Genomic DNA, 25603 nt, shown 5'->3' with positions numbered 1-25603 from the left:
TTTTTGTGGGAATTCCAGTCAGGTCTGTAGTCTCCATTAACTTCGTTCTCGAGAAATGCGCCTCGTGTGCTTTCAACCAGTCTACGCAATGATGTCTATTCAAGTCCTCATGCGATACTCGTTCAATCCCCAGGGTTTCCGCCAACTCTCGTCTGCATTCCAAAGTCTCTAGATCCAGTTCCTTCACCTTCTCAGGATATCTCAAGCGGGTAGTCTCCCTAGACTTCTTTTCTCTCCTGCCATCTGCCACCACCACGGAGGACATCGCCGAGGTCGGAGGTGTTGATGACTCTACCTCCTCCGACTCCATTGGTGTGGCACTCTGCAATCGGGTCTGATTGCTCCTCGAGCTATCTCTAGTATCAACTCTCGCTCCCAATCGACCAGCCAAGGCCCTCGAGGCAAGGAATGGCGGGTTGGGAGGTGGCCCTAAAGTGAATTGGGCTGTCTCCAGCAGGTCCGCTTCTAGCGTGTTTATGTGAACCTGGAAGACGTCGTTCAGCCACTCAGCTCCCCTTGGCCTATCGAAATGGATTCCATCTTTCGAGGTGTCTTCAGGGAATCCCTTGTTCTCCATGCGTTCTGCAACGTCTAACAGCCTGAGAGGAAGCACACTGTTTCGGTGTATTTCTCTGATCGCCTTGTTCAGGCTCCGCACCCTCTGGTTCATCTCTAGGGAGTGTTGATCAAACATCATGTTATAGGGGACCGTGCATATCGTCAACAGGATGGGATCCATTTGGATCCTCAGCTCCTCAAGAAGGCAATTTATCTTGTCGCCTAGCCTCGTCACTTTCCTTGCTTCTCCTCTCGACACGTCGTTGGTCCCAACCATCAAGGTGACTGTGTAAACTTTGGTCATTCCTAGCATGTCCAGAGTTGCCAACATCTGTGGCGTAGCAGCTCCCGCGAAACTCAAGACCCCCGTCTGCCAATGCGACCGGATCTGGGTCAACACCCGCACCAGGCTGTCCCCTATAATCAGGTGAACCGCACCCTCTGGCACACGAGGTGGCGCTAGATACTGCACCCAGGCTGCGTCGTGGAAGCATTCCCTCCTGGCTTGCTGTTCCGCATTCCAGTCCAGCCGACTATGCTTGTGGTAGTTCCCCTCTGTGTCCTTCTTGTAGCTCGCAATCACGACGTTTCTGACCGGCTGTTCCCTCCAAGTCGGTGGAAGCTCTGGCCTTGTCGCTCTTTCACGACTCTGCTGCTGCAATTTCTCGCCCAGCTCCTTCAGGCGCGATGAGGCGCCACTCACCTGACTACCGCTCGAGGTCGAGGTTGGTGTGTATCCTGGTAACACCACATCCATCAGAGGACGTACAGGTTGGGTCTCTAGATTGCGCAAGGAGGGCGTCGCGTCATTCGGTATCCAGACCTCCAACCCTTCACTCATGTGTTCCCTGGCCTCGCGGTCAAGGTTGAACCGTCCTCTAGCCCTGGGAGCTTCATCCACCTCCATGCGCGACTCTGGCCTTGAGCTTGTCACCACTCGTTCGTTTGACCTGGCTCCCTTTTGTGCGTCCAGCTCGCGTTGTCGTTGTTCTATCCTTTCCAACTCCGACTTTAGTTGATCGCGATTCGCGGCGTTCTCCCGCACCTTTAGCTCCTGCTGATGTTCCGCCCTTAGCATCTCAAGTAATTTCAACGTCTGATCCCGCTCGTCGACTGCCTGGTCTCTCTCCAGCTGAAGCCTCTCCCTATCCAACTTCGCCTGATCCCGATCGAGGTTCGCTTTATTCCTTTCCTTCAGCGCCTTCTCAAGATCCTTCCTTAGGACTCCCAGCTCCGGATATGCCTCGGTCGTCTGTTGCGCTCGCGACATCGACGGCACCTTACTCGAGCTCTGGCCCGTGGATCTCGCTGTTGGCCTCGTCGGTAGCGGGAACTCTCCTGCGCCGTGTTCGGTGTTGTTACTCAGGCCAGGATTTCTTGCCAAGTCAAAGCCCCTTACTCCTCCATCCGCATTCCAAGACAACCATCTGGTCTGTGCTCGATTTGATATGCCCTCAGTGGTGTAGCCGACTATCAAGACAGCCTCCGTCGCAGACTCCCTGCACTCGCCCTGATCCTCCAACTGGAGGATCGCATTCAGCATCACCGCCATTCTCTCGTCGATCTGGGTGTGGTCCAGGTCCCTCAAGCGTCTGTACAGCTCGTCAAGAGTGGGCCTCTGCAGAGCCGTGGGCATAGAGTTCCAGAATCGGTCTGCCATTCTTTATAACTTCGGGATGTGTGTAGATAGATGTCAACCAGCTCAAGAATTACCTTACCAACTCAAGAATTACCTTACCAACTCAAGAATTACCCAATTCAAGAAATCTCTAGAAATCTTCTCTTGCAAGCACTTGCTGTAGATCCGGATTGTCGCGTGTTCAATCAAGATTCTCTTTTCTGTTTCTCGTTTGAGTGTAGTTGGATATTCAACTTTGTTTTCAAACTTGATCTGAAAACATAGAGCTCATTAAAACTTAGTATGTCACGTTCCTATCCTAGAGACCCCCCTTCTACCCATATGATTAAAATCTTATCATTCACATGTCACTTAAAACAATTTGATTGGATCTCCCTTAAGAACATGCAGATTCATTTTATGTTTTAGCACCATCAATTCTTTCTTTTAAAATTCAATTGTCATGCCAATCACATCTTAAGATCCCTTTACCTGCGCCGCACCCCAGTACCTGACTCAAGACTCCTCCCTCACACCCGACCTGATACCTCCATGTACCCGACTCAGGCGATGCTCAAGTAGTACTTCTTGTGAAGATGCACCATTATCTCGGTTTCTGCAAAGACCACATGTAGGATAGCGTACAATTCCCTCGAGCTCAGTTTGCCCCTATTTGGGTCGTACACCGGCATCGAGACCTCCACTATTCCTCTTTCAATCATGAAGTCACGTAGTCTTGTCAGTGCCAATATCACGTGTTCGGGATCAATTGTGTTTCTGTCGTTGACTCTCGTTATTAGGAAGCAGAGGTATTTGCCCGGGACTTGTGCCACTGACGGTGGAAGCGCTGCTATGCCTCCCAGTCCTGGCCTCTGTCTGAACAGAAACTCTACGTTCTGGTACTCTCTTTTGAAGTCAGCCTCCAATCTTGATTTGAAACTCATATCCGCCGTGATGCAGATCGCGCTGGTCCTGTTTGACAGGATGAAGTCGCTATCTGTTATCATGATGTTCTCTGAGTATTCATTGGGTATTTCGAATTTCGTTTTGAAATTCCTTCCTATGGTAGGCTCTGGTTCTTCTTCCTCCAGTTCCAATCCGCTTGTTTCCCTCACTTCCTTGAGCTTCTTTATCATCAAATTTTCGGTGTGGGTAAGTCCTACCCCCACTCCCCGGACAAAAATATTTATCGACGTCCCCGTCGATGTAGTCGGGTCTGAATTGTCCTTAGGGATGTCCAGTGGCCTGTCTGTTGCTGTCCATCCGAAAAGAGGGTCCTCTGTCTTCATGTAATTTGCTGCGGATATGTCGACTTGCTGAATGCTTTGTCCTTCGTGGCTCTCGTCCTTGACATCACGCATCCACTCTAGAATCCTCAAGTTCGTGTTCTCCCTCCTTTCTATTTCACTCTGCTCGAGATCCGTCTCCAATTCTGGCGTCGAGTAATCATCCTGCGGATAATGTCCACCATCGTCAATGACCTGCCATTCCTCTCCGGCTTCCAGTTCGCCTGCGCTTAGTAGTTCATCGCCCAACTTGTCTGGCTGTATCTTATCGATCAAGAAGTCATCCCCGTACCTATTGTACCTCATGCCTGTGCGTTTGCGATTGCCAGTCCTGGTTTCCGGTGGTGTTGGTCGATCCGGCTCCATCCACTTCGGTACCTCGTTTTGCTCGGGATCGTTCCAGTCTTCTTCTACAAATGAACCTGCATCCGACTCCACTTCTATCTTTTCGTTGTCGTCCAAACTCAAGTTCTCATTACCATCATTTTTCTCTCTAGTGCCTTTCTCATTCACTTCGCACGCTGGTTCCACCACCAGGTACTCAAGACCTTCCATGTCTTTTGGCAGGCACCAGTCCTCCGGAGACGGAATGTGAGGCTTCAGATTTTCGTAATGTGCTGCTCGCCCTGTACTCAAGCGATAGAACCTTCCTTGTTGATGTACTTCCGTAATCATGAACGGTCCTCTCCATTTCTTGAGTAGTTTCTTTGTTCCCTTGGGAGGTATGACATTTTGGAAAACCCACACGTATTGGCCCACTTCGTATGGCTTTGCTCTTAGTATCTTTTCGTCATATTTCTTGCGTTGCCTCATTTGCGCTTGCGCCGTGTTTCTCCGACATAGCTCGTTTAGCTCTTGTTGTCTTTTGATCGCTTCCTTCACGTATGCTTGAGGTGACGTCCTCTTCCCCTCGTACTCCGGGTAGAAGAATGTTAGAGGCATTGCCCTTTCCCTGCCTGTCAACATCATGAAAGGACTGATACCCGTCGTTGAGTGCTGAGTACTATTATAGGCTCCTACTACTTGTGGCAGGTATTTGTCCCAGTCCGTCATGTATCTCGAGCAGTACACCCTGAGCATGTTGACCAGTGTCCTGTTCTGTCTCTCTACCAACCCATTGGTCTGTGGATGATAGGTCGTCGAGTGTGCTTGAGCAATGTGTGATCTCTTCATCAATTCTTTTGTCAAGTCCCCCACAAAAGCCTTGCCGTTGTCTGACTGGAAAGTCATTGGACAACCATATCGCGATATCCAATGCGTTATCAGGTGATCACATGTCTCCTCTGCTGAGGCTGTCTGGCACGGAACCGCTTCCGCCAACTTGGTGAAGTGATCTATTATAACTAGTATTTGGTTATAACCCGACTCCGTCATGCAGATTTTCTGATGGTCTATCTGCACCACTTCATTGAATTCCGAACTCTCGACAGACTTGAGGGGAAACTTCATCTTCCTTGGGTCTTTTACTTGAAGGCATGCTAGGCAGGCATTCACCCACCTCTCGCAAGCTTTTCTCATTCCCGGCCAGTCAAACCTGTGAAGTATCCTTTGTTGTACTTTATCTATCCCCTGATGGCCCATCTGGTCGTGTGATCTGAAAAGCACTTCCGTTTGGTACAGTTGTGGTAGTATGATGAGGTTGTGTTTGTGTAATATTTTTTCCTCATCTCTTCTCTTGCACGCTACCACCCCTTCAGCTGTGTGATACAGTAAATCTCTCTTTTCTTTGTAGAACTGGCTCAAGATCTTGTAGCTGTCTTCCTCAAGTTCCCCCTTCTCCTTGACTCCCGAATGGATCCATTTGGAGAGGTTACTTGTCATTTTGTCATTCCTCTGGGCCCTTATTAGGTCAGACAGCCTGTATCTCGCCTTAACGTGCTCCTTTAGCGCCATGATCTGTCCATTCATCTCCCCAGGGTTGTGGATGTCATCGCTCAGTTTCACACATATCATCCTTTTCACGATTTTCATGTCGTCTTCTGGTACCAGATTCGTTCTGACGTTTGAGTTGCACGATAGTTCCCTTAGTGGTTTTCTTGAAACTGCTATTTTCTCGAGCTCTTCACCACCTCGTACCTCTTGTGTTTCCAGATTGTACGTCCCTGAAGATGGATCCGTCTGTAATTCCCTGTCGTGCTGTCTTATCTTCTCTTCCGCCAGTATCATGCATAGACTGTCTTGATCTTCGCTGCTCTCATCCGAGTCTTCATCCCATTCTTCACGCTCCCCGGACAATTTCCCTTCTCCGGTTTCGTCTTCTTCCATGAATCTGGACCACTCCCCGGACTCTTGATCTAGTCCCAGGTGTTCAACTTCTTCTCTGAATGTTACTTTCTTATCCCTGACTTTTGTCTGCTCCAGAATTTTGTCGGGGATTTTTTCAACTAGTGATCGCACAACCTCCTTGCTATCAGTGATGCTTCCTTTTGAGACGTCAGTATTGTTCACTGTTTCTTCTCTCCGAAGTATGGTTAGTTCCGGTGCCTCCTGACCTTTCCCTTGGATCACGGGCTTGTCATCTGATAGTTTCTCAAGCAACCTCATTAAGTCTTCATCTATTCGGACCGTTCCCTCCTCTACCTGGATGAGATCATAACCTTTTGCCTTGAGTGTTTCCCTCACGATCTTGGACTTGAGCATTATTCCTACCGGAATCCCTCTGCTTCTCTGCAAGATGGTCTTTTCAAGAGGCTCTTTCGGCAATTCGGGATGATCTTCAATCGGTTTGCCTGATTTGTCCAGCCATCTCGTGAGTGGAAGACTGTCGTACGTTTCTTTGTCCATAAAGGAGAAGCCGTCTTTGATCTCAGGTCTGTCCGCCTCTCTTTGTTCTTGCCTCTCGTAGAACTCCGTCTTCTTACTCAAGCTGTCAGCATTTTGATGTTTATCTCGTGTTCTGTGCTCAATTATCATGTTGTATCCATCCAAGCGAACTATCCACCTCCCAATATAGCTCTGGTCCATTGAGTACGTTTTCAGCCAGCTTAGTGCTCGGTTGTCGACTCGCAGCTTGAAGGGCTCACTGCCTAAGTATGCTCTGTATTTTTCGACAAAGGTGACCACCGCGAACATCTCTGCTTTCGGTGCTCCGTACTTCATTTCTGTGTCACTTAGGACCTTGCTCCCGTATGCTATTGGTCTCAAGACTGTCTTCCCATTCCATTCTTGTTCTTGATGGAGAATCCCAGAAATAGCGACTACTGATGCGTCCGTGTCTAGCACGTACATCCCTTTCTCAGTCGGCATGCCCAGTACTGGTGCCTCACACAGCTCTTTCTTTATTCTCTGGAATGACTCTTCTGCCGCGTTGTTCCACGTGAACTTCTTGCCCTTATGTCTCATTAGTTGTTGCATCGGGTATACCTTGTCCGCATAGCCCTTGATGAATTCTCTATAATAGTTGGCGAAACCCAGGAAGCTCATCAGCTGGTGCTCCGTCTTCGGTGATTTCCAGGTTAGGACTGCTTCCACGGCGTCTGGATCAGGTCTGATGCCGTGCTTATCTACCATCCTTCCCAAGTATTTAATCGAGTCCTTGAGTATCTCGCACTTTGATGGTTTACACTTCAGCCCCGATCTCTTCATGCACGCGAACACCTCGTCAAGCCTCTCGATGTGGTCTTCTAGTGTCGGCGTCGCTATTACCACGTCGTCCACGTAGCACATTACCAGGTTGCCGTACTTCTTCGTCACGCCTATCAACGCGTGTGCCATCAGCCGCTGAAACGTGGCTGTTGCATTGCAGAGTCCAAACGGCATCCGTTTCCATTGAAACAGACCCAACTCGCAGGCGAACCCTGTCTTGTCCCTGTCTTGCTTCCTTAATGGTACCTGCCAAAAAGCCGAGCCTAAATCAAGAGTCGTAAAAAATTTTGCATCACCTAATTTCGAGAGGCTCTCATCAATTCTAGGTATGGGATAGGCATCCTTCACCGTGACGGAGTTCAGGTATCGAAAGTCACAACAAAACCTTAACTGGTCGCCTTTCTTTTTGGCCATCACTACTCCACACGCCCACGGTGACTTGGATGGTTCTATCATGTCATACTCTAGTAACGTTTCGATTTCTTTTCTACACGCGTCCGATTTGTGTGGGGTCATGCGCCTCGCCCCCTCCCTGTGTGGTACCGCGTTTTCCTCAAGTTCAATTTCATGTTCAACAAAATTACAACACCCGATATCCGCCTTATGCCTTGAAAAGACCTCCTCGTTTCGCTCTAGTACGTCCTTGATAGCTTCGAGCTGTTCATCTTTCAGTTTGCCCCTTAAATGTTCAATCTCCGGCAGAACCGGTTTATCAATTTGCATTTCATCTAGTGTGGGTCTCTCTGGAAAGTTCGAACAGCTCGAAAGCCCATCGTCCGTTTCTGACTTAAGTGATTTTATAAGACCTGAAGAATCTTTTATTCTTTGCAATCGTCTCAAGATACAAATTTTGTCCCTGTGGTTGGGACAATCAACAACTTCATTTTGTTTTGAGTTTTCAATTGTTTCATATCGAGTTTTAACCGGTAAAGCATATCCCAGCTTCCTGCCTCTCTGTATCGTGATCGGTATATCAAGGGTATTTAACAAGACACTGACGCAGAGGCCGCTCTTCGTTATCGAAAATGATCTTCCTAAAACAGCAGCGCTTTGACTATTAGGATTTGGAACTATACACACTTGCTTGTTGTCACTTAGTTCATTATAATTTTTCATCCTCAAGCTTACGATTGCCGCTTCATTAGCTTTTAACCTCACTCTCCTACTCAAGAATACCGGTGCTTTGTTTTCATTCGCCATTATTAAATTTACCGGTTTGATTGCGTACCTCCTATCCGGATTCCGTATCCTGAACATTGCATTATTTAGATCAATCGTTACGTCGAAATTCCTGATGAAGTCTCTGCCCAAAATGAATTGGTCAGATTCATCTAGGTTTTCTACCACGATGAAGCTCATCCACAGGTTACGTTCCCCCAAATTGAGGGCTATTATCGGCGTCCTGCCCAGCACCCGTAGGGCCCCTTTGTTTGCAGCTGACAGCCGTATTCTCGAGTCTATCAAGTCACCTTTGTCAAAGCCCATCTTTTCCCATGTTTCGATTGGTATGACGCTCAAGACTGCTCCCGTGTCAAGTAATCCACGCAACTGAGTCTTTTTGCCATTTATGTCTAGCACGTGCCCTGTCACGTCTGCTTCCGTCCCGATGTGCATTGCATCTTCTTCAAGCATGGCACAGTGTCCGATCGATCTTACTTTCAATTCTTCTTTCCCTACATAGATTTGTCCAATTAGGTCTTCGTCGCATGTTATCATCGTCTTTGTATAGATGTTGATTCCATCTATATTCAGCATGACCTCGTGTGGACCATAAGCTTCAGTGTACCTATTATCAACACGTACCGATTTGCTGCCCCCTCTCGTGAGTAGTGCCCTGAGCGCTCTAGAAGTCGTTTGTGGACTTATTCCACTCAAGTAGTCTGCATACACGTCAATGTGCATTATCGTCTGGTCGCTCGGCTCGCTCAAGTTTCTGGTTACCTCGTGTCCGCCCACTGTGATTATCGACATTATTCTTGCTCCGATTTTCGATATCCCAAAAGGTTTACCTGTCACCATTTTCACGATGTTACAATTCCCGGTCTTCATTGAGCCCGTTCTAGCCTCTGGTATTGAGTTCGATCCAGTTAATGCTTCGTTAAAATTTTGTCTTTCGATCTCCAACTTTAGTCGTTGCTCTATTTCTTTTGCTGCCAGATCTTGTTTCACTTTGGCAATTGCTTCCGTCGCCGCTTTCTCATAATTTATCTCTAGAGAGCTTCCGGCTGCGGAGTCTAACGCACCGCTAACATGTGTGACAGCTTTCACTGTCTTCGTCGGCAATTCGGTGTTTGGTGCCCCTGAGTTCCTAGATTCGAACTCGTTTTGCCTGTTCCGCTGATTCTGCACCGCCGCTAATGCCAACTTATGTTTGGGGTGATTCTGGTCCTTGACCGCTTCCCAGAACAAGGGACAATCCATTCTGAAGTGCCCCTCCTGGTTACAGAAGAAGCATCTGGCGCCTATCTTGATGATTAAGCCATTGTAGTACTCGTGTTCCTCCATCTGACTCATATCCTCCTCATCCGGTGCATAACCTAGGCTCTTCATGCCTTGTTTGTACGTTGTGCAGTCAGCCACATGATGATCCGCTGACCCGCAGTTCGCGCATGATCTGCGCTTATCCATATCATCTCTAGGTTTGTACCATGATGACCTCTGGGGTTGACCTCCCCCTTGCGTGTTCCTGTTTTCAGAATATGAGTACTTCTTAGGTTTCATCAGCATGTATTCTCTTGATTTCTGTCTCATTTCTTCTGGGGTGGGTGCGCTGTCCTTCGACAATGTGTAGTATGTTGCTAACATTGTCCTTAAGTCATCACTTTTCACCCCATCGATGAACTTCGAGGCAATGCTAAAGTTCCGTCTATTTGTCGACTCCTCTGGGTCACTCCTCCTTCTCAAGCTCTCGAGGTCATCTAGGAACCGATCTATTGACTCGTCGTCCCTCTGCCTTCTCTTTTCAAATCGCATCATCGCTTGGTGACCCTTCATGCCTGACCCGAATCGATTCAGCAATATCTCGAAGATCTTGTCCGCGGTGTCGCGTTCTTCCTCCTTCTTTGCGACCACGCATTTTAATGCCGTTCCTTCCAAGTTGCTCAGTATGGCTGTACATGCTTGCCTTTCGTCACTCAAGTTGTCTTGCTCTAGATGTAATCTCATCACTTCCACCCAAGTGTCAATGCATCCATCGGAGTCGTCCTTGAATTCTTTTGGCTTCTTGAATGTCTTTCTTGATTTTCCCTCTCTCCTGTCGCTCGAGTCAGTGTTCCTCGTGGCGAAGGCCTCTAGAGTCCTGTTCATCATCTCCCAAGTGCTGGCCCATGTCATAGCATCTGGTCCTGTGTTGCTGTTAGCTGTCGAATCTCCCGGAGCAGTCGTTGTATTCGACGTTCCATTCTTCATTATTGTTTTCGCAGCTGTTGGTGCTATGCTTATCGCATCCCTGGTTAAGGGCAACGGTGTCGATTGCCGTTTGTTCCTTTGTGGTTCTGCAAAGTCAACTCTGGTGCCTTGCGTACGATCCGTTGTCGGTCTTTCTTGTGGAGTAGAACCTCTCAAGATTGCATCCAACTTCGCCTGTATTGCACACGAACTCTCGGCTTGACTCTTGCTCATTGTGTCCATTCTCCTTTCCAGGCTCCCTAATTGGCTGTTAACATCATCATATCGGTTCTTCAACTGTTGCATGTCTGTTTTGATGTTCTTTTCTCGTTCTTCATTGGTGGCTTCTACCTTGTCTGACATTTCCTTGAGTCTCTCCTCTGTTGCCTTAGCTAGGTTAAAATAACTGTCTAGATACTCGTGTTTGTTGTATCTTATCTCCTTTTTTATCACCTCTCTGTCTTCTTCACTGTTCTTAAGCCTTTTGTCGATTTGATTTAATTTCGCCAACAAGTCGCCCAGCTCTATGGTAGTCTCTTCGTGGTCAGCCGTCGGTTTCTCTTCGGCCGTAGCCTCTGCTTTAGCTTGTTCCTCATTCTGGCCGGCTTCTGTCGCTTTCGTGCTCACTGTACCAAATGTTCGTGCTCTTTCTGTTTTTGGTTCTTCAGTCACGTTTTCTTTCGCTTTGAATCCGACCATCATTGCCAACTTGTCTGTGAAGGATGTCTTTTTCACTTGAGAGTCGTTTTTCACAGTCTCTCGGGTATTGCCTGTTGTGTCTTCCAATGCGTCTATTCGTGAAAACTCCACGGTTTTTGGACTTTGGTCTTCCACGTGGGGCATCGGTGTGGATTCCGTTGTCCTCTTCTCCACTTCATCTACGCTCTGGTCTGGTGTCTCTAGGTCGATTTCGATTGTGGGCTCCACCTGTTTTTCCCCCACATCTTCTCGTGTCTTACTCTCGGTGCCACTTCTCGTACTGACCATGTTAACTGAAAAGTTCTTCTTTGTTATCTTTGGGCCTGTTGATGTCGTTCCGCGCAGCGATGAATTATATTTCATGTTTGATCCACCTGACCTTTTTTCGAGCACCGGTACCCTACTCCGCCTCATCATTTCTATTTACAACTGCTTCTATTTACAATTTTATTATATACACGATTCTATTCTAAGGGTAAAAAAAATATTTTTTTGTGGTAACAAATTCTGTACAACGTGTTAAAAACCTTCTCCAATTCCCTTTCTAAAACCTCCGAAAAATTTTCCTTAATTTGGTCTTAACCCTACCTATTTCAATTTGTCTTGTTCTGTCTTAAAACGCACTTGTTGTAATTTGACTTCAATTTCTATACCGTCCCAAGACTATTCGTCACTATCACAGTACTCTCCGTTAGTGTCCTAAGACCCTTGTACCAAGACCAGTGTCCCAAGGCTAGTGTCCCAAGACTACTGTCCCAAGACCAGTGTCCCAAGGCTAGTGTCCCAAGACCACTGTCCCAAGGGTAGTGTCCCAAGACCAGTGTCCCAAGACTACTGTCCCAAGACTAGTGTCCCAAGGCTAGTGTCCCAAGACTACTGTCCCAAGACTAGTGTCCCAAGGGTAGTGTCCCAAGACCAGTGTCTCAAGGCTGGTATCCCAAGACTAGTGTCCCAAGGGTAGTGTCCCAAGACCAGTGTCCCAAGGCTGATGTCCCAAGACTAGTGTCCCAAGACTAGTGTCCCAAGACCACTGTCCCAAGACTGTCCCAGGACCACTGTCCCAAGACCACTGTCCCAAGACCCTGTCCCAAGACCCTGTCCCAAGACCCTGTCCCAAGACCCTGTCCCAAGACCACTGTCCCAAGACCACTGTCCCAAGACCCTGTCCCAAGACCACTGTCCCAAGACCCTGTCCCAAGACCCTGTCCCAAGACCACTGTCCCAAGACCCTGTCCCAAGACCACTGTCCCAAGACCCTGTCCCAAGACCCTGTCCCAAGACCACTGTCCCAAGACCCTGTCCCAAGACCACTGTCCCAAGACCCTGTCCCAAGACCACTATCCCAAGACTGCTCTGTTTTAAGACTTCTTCGGTCTTGTCCCAATACTCGTCACGGAGTGTCTTCCTCGTTGTAGGGTCTTCTTGAACCACCGTACCTTGTACCACCACTCAAGCTCTAGTAAAATTTTCCCAAAAACCCTCTCTTAAAAGCCAAATGCTGACCCCCCTCTTCTTTTTGGTTGTTTCTCTTTCAATGTAGGTGCGCAGGTATCTTGTGATCACCTGTTCGTATATAACCAAACACAAATCCTCAATAAAATGCAACAAAAAATTTTAAGTAAGAAAAATAATAAAAACAGAAAAATGAGCCCACCTAAAATTTAAAGGTGACCAATGTCTACCTTTCGTCTAAAAAAAATTGTCTGGTACCTAATTGCCACGCGTTTTCCTCCCCCCACTAGTGATCTTATGGGGTATCACAAAAGCTGTCTATATCCGGTCCCCCCTACCAAACCAACCAGCGTACCAGTCTTAACTCGAGTTGAATTTTGGATCTCCACCTAATATTACCAACGCGTGTTAATTTCTAATGTAACTAAGTCAACGATGTCGACTAATTAGTTACTCTAATTTCCCCCTTTTTACAATTTACAACCGCCAACCTCTAACTTAACCAGCCCCCCTTCTAACCTCCCCCCTTTCTAGCCCCCCTTCTTAAGCCTAAAAATTTCTTTAAGCGCCGGGTGCTAAACCTCTCAAGAGAAAACCGTAGACCTGTTTCCAGGCCTGCTCAAGTAAAAACGTTCCTCAAAACTGGGGGATTTCGCTTATCCAATTTTACACTTATCTCCTATAATGTAATGTGGATTCTAACGATACCCGTTCTGCCCAACTTGAGAACTCGAGAATTGCCAAATCCTTCTTGGCTGCTTTCCCACTCGACTGGTCACCTGTTCCAGTCCAGTCTCCTATTGGTTCAGCCAAGTGTCCCTGAACCACTCTCCCACTCGGCTGGTCACCTCTTCCAGTCAAGTCTCCTATTGGTTCAGCTCAGTGTCCCTGAACCACTTTCCCACTCGGCTGGTCACCTCTTCCAGTCAAGTCTCCTATTGGTCCAGCTAAGTTCCAAGCTATCTGAAAACCCTTGACAACGCCCCACTTTGGGCACTTTATTCAGTTTACTGGTTTAAATTGCTAGGTTGATCGAAACGATCGAACTTGTAAAACAGTATGGGTATACTATTTAATTAATATAAAGGTTTGATCCAACTAATCTGGTGTCAAAGTCACTGTCTTTTTTCGTTTTATGGTTTTTGTTCCTTTTTCTATTCTTTTTTGGTTTTTGTTTTGCTTTTTGTCTTTTTGCTCGTGTTTTTGTCCCCCTAGTTGCCCCCCTTTACTCGGTTAGCTAAGCCTCGTTCGGAGAGCGTACCAGGAAATTTTCTCGAGTTTTCTTAAAAAGCTATCACGGTACAACCGGAAGGTTTGCACGTTCCTGTCGAACCGTACCGCCGGTACTCTAGAATGGGCATTCAGCCCGAAGCTGTCTCAAGTGGGTTCGACTCCGTAGTCTTGATGTCGTAAACACCCAGGAGCGCCATAAAAACACTATGTAACATTCGTCTACTGCAGTCACACATGAGGCTTAAGAAAAATAGGCCCTATAACCACTGGCTCAAGGGTCAGGGACACTATCTCTTGTGTTTTCCCACCTCAAGAACGGTCGGAGCCAGTTCGGTTCGCTTATGACATGAGACTACGACCCGTTACAGCTTAAAGGCTACTACTAAAATATCCCCCCACTCTAGAATTAGAAACGTCCCCATACTTAGGTCTCTAGATACCCAAAATACGTGAACGCCGTTAAAAACCGGGTTGGAACAATCCGTTAGGTTACTTTTTATTAGACAGTGTGACTTTGATCCATTTCAGATGGATCAACCTAAAACTCGCCTTATCTCAACATAACAATCACAAAACACACTCTAGAAATTAAATTTGTACTCACATAGCAGCACGCTCAAGAATTGGGAAATAATCCAGTCAGTAACTAACTCAAGAAATAAATAACTAAGAGAAGTTTAATGTTTTATAGTTTGGGCAGCAAGGATAAGTTCATGCTCTAGAATTTGAGTTCTCTTGGACCGTTGGGACACTCTAGTTGTCCGCCTTTCCGCTGAAGGTTCACTCTGGTCCAACTTTAGTAATCGCTCTCTCGGGGATACTCTGTCTTCTATTTCAAGTAGGACAGCTCTACTCTCGATTGTATATAGACGGAAATTGCGAATAGCAATTTCCCACTCGTTTTTACTTTCTAACTTTCCCGCAATTGCTCTAAAATTGTTCTGATTTCTTTTTCTGATTTTCAGTTGTCGCGAGAAAATCGTGCATGACATGTTCCATTCGAATTTTTGAAAAATAAAATTTCTCTCCAAAATCAAGTATTTTCTGCTCTTCTCAAGGTCAAACTTCCAAATATGACCGACTGGCACATTGATAATTCTCTGGATGCTTTGAAATCGACTTGATTGATTCATAAAATTTTGCTGATGTATTTTTACAGCGTTGGTATGGCCCTATCCAACCTGTGCACTGACCGTCGCATGACGGAAGGGCTCTTTCCGCGAGAGGCAAAGAGAAAAATTAAGCTGAGTGTTTAGGGTGAGAGACTCTTAATCTCTAGGTCGCAGGTTCGAATCTCAGACGTAGTCGAATGTTTTGCTTATTCGAGGCTTATTTTTAATTTCTTATTGCACCATATTGAGCTGTTTTTTTTGTGGTGTTCTCCCTAGTGTTTGCGAAGCTTCGCCTCTTTGTTAAATCGGAAAGAGCTGTTGTATGCTATCGGCCATTATAGGGTATCGTCAACGAGTTAAATTACGAAGATCTGAAAGCCAGTAGTTCTCGAGACTTGACCATTTTAGTTTTAAAAGGTTAAATATTGTTATTGTTCAAATTTTTGAAATTCGAGTTATTGGATTCCCGGGTCATTGTTACGATTGCGTTCATTTCGTTGCTTTTCAATATATTTTATATATAAGCAACTTTCACCTCCCTCAATCTGTTGAAAGTACCGGAGGTGCGGTAAACGCTAGTAGTTTTATTCGGTCATTTTTTAAAGTTACTATACAGTCCTGATTCTAGAAATGGTACTGTGGATTGCAATCAAAGAAAATCTTGGTTCGCTTCCCAGTGATCACACAGCTTACGAATGATTTCTTATATACAAATTTCGATTTGATTTTGATTATTGATTTTGATTATTTAAAGATTGGAAAACGAGAGGGTAATTAGATAAATTTTGGATATATAAAGATGCGAACGTTTTTTTAAAATTCGCGATTTTAGTGTGGCTGTAGATTAGAGAACAAAGATTTAGTAAATCATCTGATTTTGTTTAGATGCACAAATCTTCTGAATTTCTTAATACTGTTACGTCTCGTTTCAGGTATTCATGAACATCTGCTTATTTGAGTGATTCACAACATGTAATGGACGTCGACAAAATAAGGTAAAAATATATGCTCAGATGGAAATTTTTTGTCGTGCCTGATTTGAATTCACGACAGTGAATCTGTTTACGATATCTTAATCGAATAGTGTATCTAGTTAATTATGTTGTGAAGTATTTATTTACCATAACTGCTCGGGTTTTCGATTTAATTGCCCTTGCGATAGCATGGGTATTGCAATCTGGTACTAGACTTTTTTCCCGTTAACAACTTTGGTTCATAATGAATTCAAATTTTGTAGTGCATATTGCACACTTAGCCTGGTGTAATGAATACGCCTGGGACGGCAAAGGTCCTGGGTTCGAATCTGACCAAGAGCAGTTGTTTTTTAAACGGTTAATGATCCGGTTCAAAAAATGTCGGCCTATTATTTGTCTGCTTATGTTTTATCGGCTTAGCTGCCACATCTAAGAATCGTTTATTTTTGCTGTAAACAGTTTTTACTGCAATTATTTTAAGATTTTTAAAAGTCCTGCCGAATCGAATTTTTTCAATTTGTAATTTTACCAGCTCCATGTGTTAAAATTTCACTTTCTTTTTTTTTATTGTTTTGTCGTTTTTATTGGCTTAATAAATTTCGGCTTAATTAATATCGACTTAATGTCTCTTATTGCGTCATTACATCCGAAAAGTTTTTGTGCCCTTGTGTGTGTGCTCTGAGTGCGAAAAGGACTTAACAGTTTCTAAAAGTTAATTTTTTGAATTTCTTTTCGGCATGAAGGATTTCTGCACACGTTTTTTCGGGTTTGGTACAGCTTGGTAACTATTAATTCAAATCCAATCAAACATGTCGCGTAGAGGTAAGACAATTGCTTGAGACGGCGAAGATTTGCGGTTCGAATCCGGCCGGGAACGGAAGTTTTTGCAAACGGAATTTTTTGTGCTTTTTGGACTATCGTCTGTCCGTTTATTTTTGTCGGCGTAGTTCCCGTAGCTCGATGCTTCATCTTTATTTTAAGTTTCTAACCCCCATGCTTGAGACGACCAAGCCCAAGAGTTCGATTTCGTGAAACGGAAGACGTAACAATTTGTAATTTAAGCTGTAATTAACATTTATAATTGAAGTCATCGATAAAAAAGAGGACCCTTACACTGTCCTTTGGAACACATACGGTATAGATACAGTTGAAGACTAGCAATTGTTCAATTTTGCGTGCAGCAAGTGTTGTAAAATCGGGCGGAAGATTTCGTGTAAACCGCAGTGTTTCTGCTGATAAGGTTACTATTTGTCGTTTTTTGCTCTAGTTCTGGAGCAATTAAATGCAATTCAAATGCAAAATTTTAAATTATCTTCTATGTTTCGTTTGTCTTTTTCCATTGCTGTTCAGTCTGTATATTTCATTGGTTTTGTGAATTTGTCATTTTTATAAGCAATCTTTTTTTTTGTTCATCGAAGATTTCATATTTGGCAGTGAAATTCGGCTATTAGTTTCGGCTTTATTTTAGAACATCAGAAAAAGTTGGCGTCTTATTCCAGCTTTTGATTAATCGCTTTGAGCTTTTTGTTCCGAATTTCGTAACCAAAGTAACGGAATATTTGTGCTCGGGTGGTTTTTTTTTTCTTCAGACAAGTTTCGACTTTTTAACTAGCCATTTTTGGTGGAATTGTTTTCATATCATTCAAAAGTTATTGTTGTCCTGAGCCTAAATTTGAAAAGATATTTCACCTGTGATCATTTTTCGTAAAGTTATGGGGGTTTAAAGATTTCCTCTTTGGCCAGTTTGGGACAATTCACGCTCGATTTATTTCGCGCTATTAACGCGTAAGCGGAGAGTTAATCCGTCTTAAAATTGTTCCAAATTGGCTGAAAGAAGCTTTTTTGCCAAAATTGATTTGTTACAAGGTGCGAAATCTATTCTTTTTGTACTTTATATGGTGTGTGGGGGAGTGAGTTTCATAGAAAAAATTTCAAATTTTAGAAAAATTTTTTTTTCATTTTATATTACATTTAATCTGTTAATGATATTTATGTTATTACTGCTCTATAAAACTTAAAAGGCAGTCGGAACATTCAGGGCATCGCCTTGACAAGAACAATCTTGCTGATGCTTTTCAGACAAGTTGGTTTAAGATTAAAGTTTTTGATTATGTTGTTTGCTTTAAATGGTTTGTTTTGCTGATTTCAACTAAAGAATTGGCAGTACACTTCAAATTTTGTTTGGTTTTTCTGTTTTTTACCCCTGCAATAATAAAATTATTATCGAAAGAGCAATTGGCTCGAAAATGCTATCAAGTTCAATTTAAAAGGTTGTTTTTGGTACTGTTGGCTAAGCTGCACTTGGTAGTTATTATTTTCGTTGTTTGTTTTTGTTTTATTTTTTATTGTTTTAGTTTTTTGAACTTAGTGGCTTCCCGCTAAATATCTATCCGCAAGCTAGCAATGTTGTAATGGTGATGTGAAGCAAGTGTTGCGAAGCTCTCTTTTGCCTTTCTTTGTGTATGGACACATATTCATTTAAATATTCTTATTACGACAATTTGTCGATTGTTTTTTTTTTGGTTTACGCTACAAATGCAGCTGCCGCAATTGGATTTCTACTTGCTACATGGCGACTCCGATGGATGATGTGGAAGTAGTTTAAACACTAATCAGTTTTTAAACAATTTTTCGGCTGATTTGTTCTGCCAAATTAGATTTCGGCTACGATATTCTGGCGTAGAGTTTCAGCAGCTTGGTAAAGTGTTTAAGGAGCTTAATTACAATTATCACTGTTAATTTGATCACTATATCTAAAAGATTATTGCAGTAATGATTAAGGAAGTTTTTGGGCACTAAGTTTTGCCGCTTTATTATTTTCAAAAAAATTGAAATAATGGTACTGATTGTTATGTTGGCTTATATATTTACTGTCTCATTTTCAAACCTCATTAAATTCGATGTTTAACATTTGAATTTTCTTAATGGTATAAAACTAATAGACAGAAAATGACCAAAATAAATCTGATGTTTTTCTGGGTTATTATTTAAAAAAAAACTAATACGGTTTTCGCCCGATCAGCCCATTGTCAGTTATCAAATATTCACGAAAAACGCCGCGTAGTATTCTGCATGCGTTTCAAATTTTATCGGTCATTCTGCTGGTTTGTTTTTTGAAATCAGTTTTATGAATTACCTCTTAAAGAGTCTAATCTCGTTTTTCGGCTCTTTTATTTGAACCAGCAATATGTCGAGTTTATACAAATGTTGCGAACCCTTGGCTTTTGTGTAGTCAATGCAATTCCAATGTGATGTGACACTTATGCTTGAGACGACAAAGGCCCGGTGTTTCAAGTCGGGTCGGGACTTAGATTTTGCGAACTGAAAAATTTCAGCTGTATAAAATTCCAATTTTTGGACTATCTTGTGTCGGCTCAACTCTGTAGCAGGCACTTTCTTTGATGATTCTGCCATTTTTATCGTTTTGAAATGCGCTTTTTATATTCATTTTGGTGCAAGTAATTGAATTGCAAGGTTTCGTATAATTACAAGTTTTTGTACATAGTCTTATTTTGTACATAGTCAACGACTCGATTCATGCTTCATCTAATGACGGGCAAAATTATTTTTCGAAGGGAGGGTGCATGAAAATTTTTCTTCAGTTGGCATCTACCTAAGTATTCTGTTGAGTTGCAACTTGTTACATTTTGTTCCTAATGTTGATTTATTTGGGCAACTCTGAGTCTTTACATGTTTTCTTCAATCTGAACTTCCTAGAAAAACACTCTAGAAAAACGCATCACACTTTCCTATTTAGTAGCTTCAGTAGCTTATTTTTTTTCGGCTACCGTACCATGATAAGTTTATGTTTTTATCGCAAGGGGTGTTGAATGCTTCGGTTGTGTTTGAATTTGTGGCATATATTTTGAATGGTTTTGTTTGTGTTGTAGGATATTTGATCAGAACATGGACCTCATCAGCGTGTTTGGACTGTTGTCCACCATATGCACCATAGCAATGATGCTCGCCGGCCTGTAAGTAAGCTGAGTCTGGTCTGCACTTTAACCCCCCCCCCCTCCCTCACAGGTGACAAAACTTAAATCTTCCTATCGAGCGAATGGGGGCCATCCTAGCGAAATGAACAAACATTTAACATACAGCTTTTAATCAGGGTCACGACAGCGAAATGTTTTTCCTTTCCGTCTTGGATGAGTACCTTCACCCGAAAATGTCAAGTATTTCGATTCAAGTAGGAGTTATTGGTAGATCTATTAAGATCAATATGTTGTTTCGATCTTTTTCCAGTCCTATTATTGTATTATTTGAACTACAAAAGTGATAATAGCTTGCTCGTTGAGTTTCTCGATAGATTTTAGATTTTCATCATCTTTGTATTTCTAGACCTCTCTGCACCCAAATGATGAGAGAAGGAACCCAAAACGTGCAATTGTTCCCATTTGTCGCTTTCTTCACAAAGTAAGTGCAATCTAACAAAGTCAAGGCGATGAAGCATCTTCCTTTTAAGCTGCAGTGAAAGAATCGAAGCGTCACTTAATTAGGTGTCGTTTTTGTTTTGTTCTTTTTTATTCTGGTGGTTCGACTTGATTTCTTTCCGCACCAAGTACTAGACTTTTTTACTTTTCAAAAATTTGTGTATAGACTGGCGAAATTTATAAATGGTACAGGTGTGTTATTTTGATGAGTATGATTAAGCGCTATTGGCCCAAGTTTTTCTTCGTTTGATCATTTGGTTAATTTTTTATTAACTACTGAATTGGTTTGATATTGGTTTGAATGCTGGATGATAACTATTTTAATTAACAGACGGGGCCCTAGGTAGTTTTAGACAATATAAAAATATAGTTTCAGTTGTAAAGTTTTTGGTACTCTAGAGCAAAATTCGAGAAGAATTTGTTTTTGTTTGAAATGTCATTTTTAGTTGAGTTCCTTTATTTTTCCTGATTTTTTTCTTCCTCTTTTTGTGCATCATTTAGATACCTCGGTACAATATAAAATAATATTTTTGGTGTTTTGCCTGGTAAATTGTCTTTGACTTTTTTCATTTGTATTGTTTTTTTTTCGAGTTCATTGAAAAATGGGGAGAAACTTTATAGTCGGGTGTGTTATAGTTTTTTCTTTTTTTGTTTTCCACGTACACGCAGGTACCACAAAAAATCATCGGAATGGTCGATAGACATACCAAATTGAAGCCCTTTTAGTCGTGATTCGAACGACATTAAAAAGTCTTCAAAACGTTTTCTCAGTATTGAGAAAAACGGGTTTAAAATTTTTATTTCAATTTCGAGCGAATAAAGCGTGCGAGCAGACTTACAAAAGCTTATTTATGCTTAATTTAAACCCTGAAATCTTAGTTTTCAGCAAGTAACTTAATTTTTTTGGAGTTTTTAGCGCCATTTTGGGAAACAAAAACTTCAAAAAAATTGTTACTTTCTGAAAACTATGATTTTAGGGCTTAAAATAAGCATAAATAAGCTGTTGTAAGTCTGCTCGCACAAAATTTGAATTTTTTTTTTAAATGAGATTCTTTTTTTAACATAAAAAGTTAAAAAAAAATAGATCTTAATTTTTTTTTGATTAATAGGCCTTAATTATAGCTTAACGTTAGATCCTTTTATGACACCAGGCCGAAAAACCCAAGTAGCAAAAAAGAGTGTTCCTCTATTTGATGTCATTTTTGGAGCAATAGCTTTATATCTGGTTTAGTTTTGTTGCAATGGAATTAATTTTTTTTTGCATTAGCATTAAATATATGTATCTGTTTTTTTTTAGTGGCCATAGTTTGGCGATATTCAGGCTCACATGCCGAAGATGCTTAGACTCGAGGCCAGTGGTTCGTTTCCGGCACATAAAAAAAGTTTTTATTTGTTGTTTTTTTTGTCTCATTTTTAGGCCATTTTTTCGCTTGTGTTTCCGAAAACGAGCTTCGCCTCTTGTGTTTCGAATTGGTTTGTTCTTTTCTTTGTTTTTTCAGTCGTGATTCGAACAACATAAAAAAATCCAAAATATTTTCCAGTGTCAAGAAAAACCGGTTTGAAATTTTTGGTGTTTCGCCTAATTTCGAGCAAGTGAAGCGAGCTAGCATGCTTATTTATGCTTAATTTTTTTTACTCGAGTATGTTTAGTTTTTGGAAAAAATTTTTTTATTTTTTTTGATGTTATGATTTTGTTTGTTTCCAGTCATTTAAAAAAACAGTCCAGTTTGCCTGTTTTACTACGACTGTCGAATATGCTTAAGTTGTAGTTTTTTTCGTTCATTCCTTTTTCATACCACGCAGAAAAAACGACACAAATTTGAAGGAAATGTTATTGATTTGTTTTATCAAAAATATGTCAATCACAAAAGTTTTTTTGAAATTCAAACAGATTTGAATCTGATAGTGTTTCTTGGTAGTTGATAGCTGAAACATTCAGCCTTTTTTTGCATCCTGGACTGCATTATCAATTTTCTATTCCCTGCTGTCGAAAGGAGTTGAAAGTTTAAAAGAAAAATGTATGCTACGGATCTGCTACACAAATGTGTTCATGATTTTAGGGCTTAACGCAACCTCCAAAGAAGATTAATTATTCACATTGAATGAGTGCAATTGTGTTCCAGTTGTATGCTGTGGAGCGAGTATGGTCTGCTGAAGCTGGACAAGGCAGTCATCATTGTGAACATGACTGGCTGTGTGCTGGAGGGTCTCTACATCCTCATCTACTTCAGATGCACCAAAAACCAGGTCAGCTCACTCAACCCAACTAATTTTAGTGGACTGTTTCGCCGCTCACATATTTTGATCCTGACATCTCACACACAAAGTCCCGTGATGAGGGGCGAAATACATGCAGATCACCAGAAGAAAGAAAGTGTGAACAAAACAGATTCTCGAGGATTAAATCGTTTTAAACAGTCGTTGTTGAATTAGACTTTTTGTGAAGAACCCCTTTTATACTGGGTCCACACGCACAACGAAATGTTCATTTGGCAACTTCATTATGACTGTATAGCATAGGTTGAATTTTAATTTCTCCGTTGCGAGTTGTAGCAATACGGAGAATTACGGTGTAAAAAACGAGTAACATTAGTATCAAGTTTGAATCCTTTGTATGTAATAGTTCTGTTGGCGCTATAGGCGATGGTGCTGCAGCAGTTGTTCGGATCATTCTGTGTCATTTTCCCCTCCCTTGTCTACGCCAAGTTTGTTGCCGCCAGTCTACGCAGCGCACTGTCTGTGCTCGGAGCCATCTGTGTCATCGCAAGTGTGGTCAACTTCGGATCGCCTCTGGCAGACATCAAACGGGTGCTGCAAACCAAGAGTTCCGAGTCCATGTCTCTACTGTGGTGTCTCATTGCGGCCATAACTGCTTTTCAGTGGACCATGTATGGCTATCTGAAAGATGACATCAACCTCATTGTTAGTTTTGTACTCGAGTACTTCCCAATTTTTTAATTTGTGCTCCAAATGACTAGAAAATAGTTAACTATTTTTTGACAATGTCTTCGTGTGAACCGCTTGCTTTGACAGTTGAGCGTTTTACTTAGAAAAATATTTTGAAGAGATCAAATACGTCAGCTTGAACTTGAAGCTATTTTTTCACTAAGTTAAGAATTCATGCAGATTGTTTGTATATCGCAGTAAAAAAAAAAACAAAAAAATGCTCGAAGTTTTGAACCAGAGAGTTAAAAGTTTGTCTTTTCCTTAGTCGATAAACTAGGGGCGGATATAGGATTTTCTCGAGGGAGGGGGCGCATTTTTAAGTGTTGACCTTTTTTCACTTCATACAATTGAGTTTCCGAGCTTAATTGACAAAAATAATTCTGCACCGGAGGATATTTAAAAAAAACGCTCGGGCAAAAAACGTTTTGGCATTCGGGCATTTTTTTGGATGTTTTTGCGTTTTGTTGGCTCGCGCTTCCCCTCAGCTCAGAGTTAGTATAAACTGGCGCCTTCTGAAAAATTTTAGGGTTGGTCAGCCGAAATTGGTACCAAAGGAGGGAACCGTTGGGTGCTGATGGGGTCGAATCCCTGAGGGATTGAGGGAGAGGTACGGCCTCCTCTCCCATATTCGCCCCTCGTATACCTGTGTGCACGTGACTTATAAAACATAAAAAGGAATATATGTTTAGATACCCAATGCAATTGGAGTTGGTCTGGGTGCTATCCAACTGAGCTTGATCTACAAGTACAAGCCGAAGTTACTCACGAGCAAGATATCCGACATCACTTTTTGAAGGGAAAGAAGCAAACTAGCCACTTCATTTGATGGGTCGTCTGTATCTCACGCTACTCATAGTCTTTGAATACATTCACATCTTCATGGTTACAGTTTGCAAGATATACCAACAAACTAATCAAATCTAAGGTCGATGGCTTAAAAACATATTAATCCTAAACTTTAAGTTGCAATAATGAGTAATGATGACTCTATATCACGGTGATGGCTAGCATCCCCAAATAGTAGATTTTCATTGGTCCCCTGCTAACTAATCATTAGTTCTGTCTATGGAAATGAAATCTTTGTTATCTTCCTTCTCAGTTTTCCTCGACTCTTTTGATATTAAAAATTTAAGTATTATTATTTCCCGTTTTATTGTTCTCAATTTGTAATCTTCAAAAAAAATTCCAGTTTTTCTCACTTAGTCTTAGTAAAGGTCTTTCAATTCTCGTCCAGAAGATTAGATGAAGTTCGCTGGATGCCCAGAGGTCTTGCTGCTTAATTTTCACTAGATAGAAATCACTGGGGAATCCCAAATGCCAGAAGGACCTAACGTCCGAAAATATGCTACTCAACCAGAGTTTATTCGAAAATTTGAAAGAACTAAGCTGGAAATTCATTGGTTTGGTCATTTATTCGCATTCGGTCCTTCTGTCATGATGTTAGCCCCCAAAATCATTGTTTACGAAAGCGGAGCGTGATATCAACTTCGTGTTATACTGCGATGTCACTTTTTACAACTGAATTTAGTTTAGACTCTTATATAGGTTGTGATTGTTTTTAAAAATTGTTTTCAGGAAAAGTCCTTGAATGCTCTAATATTTTACTAAGTGCATTCACACATTATTGCTTTCATGAATGCTTCTAGGTATATATGCACTATTTGAAATCAAATCAATTTCATCTGCTTGAAGTTAATTACGTTGCGCTCTCCAATTACGAAACTGTAAAGGTCACGAAAAACGTGATCGACTTCTAGTTTCGGAAATGTTATTTAGTTTTCAGATTTCCCAGCGGAACAAAAATTTTTCCTAATAATCCAGTTTTCTTAATTTTTATCAAAATAGCGCCAACTTTTAATTGCTTTTGAAACGCGGAGAGCGTTAAGGCCATATATCTTTTTGTTTAAAATTCGAAATGGAATGGCGAGTGCGCATATGCGACTCACAAACCTAATTAAAAGTATTAATATAAAAGTATTAGTGACAGATCTGCATTTACATCGGCAAAAAGCATTCAAATTAAAAACATCCACGTGAATGCAGACCTGTCACTAATACTTTTATATTACCGGCAAGGTTTGTGAGATGCCTGTACGCACTCAGCATTCCATTTTTTTAATCGATGATCATAAGCAACATACAGTTGAAAAAGCGTCACTGAAAAACGGACTGTTTTTTGAAAAAAAAAGCAGCTTTACAATTTTTAAGTATAAAATTTAATCACAGCTTTTTGATTTTCAAGAAAAATTTACGATCGAATTTTTTCATAACATTTTCTCAATTTGAGAGCATAGCCAACAGACAGTTGGAAAAGAGTCAT

General features: G+C 42.2%; 2 protein-coding genes across 2 annotated transcripts in view; one reads left to right on the top strand and one right to left on the bottom strand.

Moving 5' to 3' along the window:
• Nucleotides 1-25603, bottom strand: part of LOC134856977 (RNA polymerase-associated protein RTF1 homolog) — a 607680-nt gene that overhangs the window by 191386 nt on the left and 390691 nt on the right. The gene's annotated exons all lie outside the window — the stretch shown is intronic.
• LOC134856991 (sugar transporter SWEET1-like) lies at nucleotides 15861-24440 on the top strand. Its single transcript, XM_063873311.1, has 6 exons — nucleotides 15861-15925; nucleotides 19795-19878; nucleotides 20246-20320; nucleotides 22461-22584; nucleotides 22978-23259; nucleotides 23973-24440. Exons 1-6 carry the CDS (start codon nucleotides 15906-15908, stop codon nucleotides 24075-24077), a joined length of 690 nt encoding a protein of 229 aa, XP_063729381.1. The 5' UTR covers nucleotides 15861-15905; the 3' UTR covers nucleotides 24078-24440.

This window comes from Symsagittifera roscoffensis, chromosome 1 (genome assembly GCF_963678635.1).
Source record: "Symsagittifera roscoffensis chromosome 1, txSymRosc1.1, whole genome shotgun sequence".
Lineage (NCBI taxonomy): Eukaryota > Metazoa > Xenacoelomorpha > Acoela > Convolutidae > Symsagittifera > Symsagittifera roscoffensis.
Note: the sequence above shows the minus strand (reverse complement) of the source record. Positions and strands in the feature narration are given on the sequence as shown.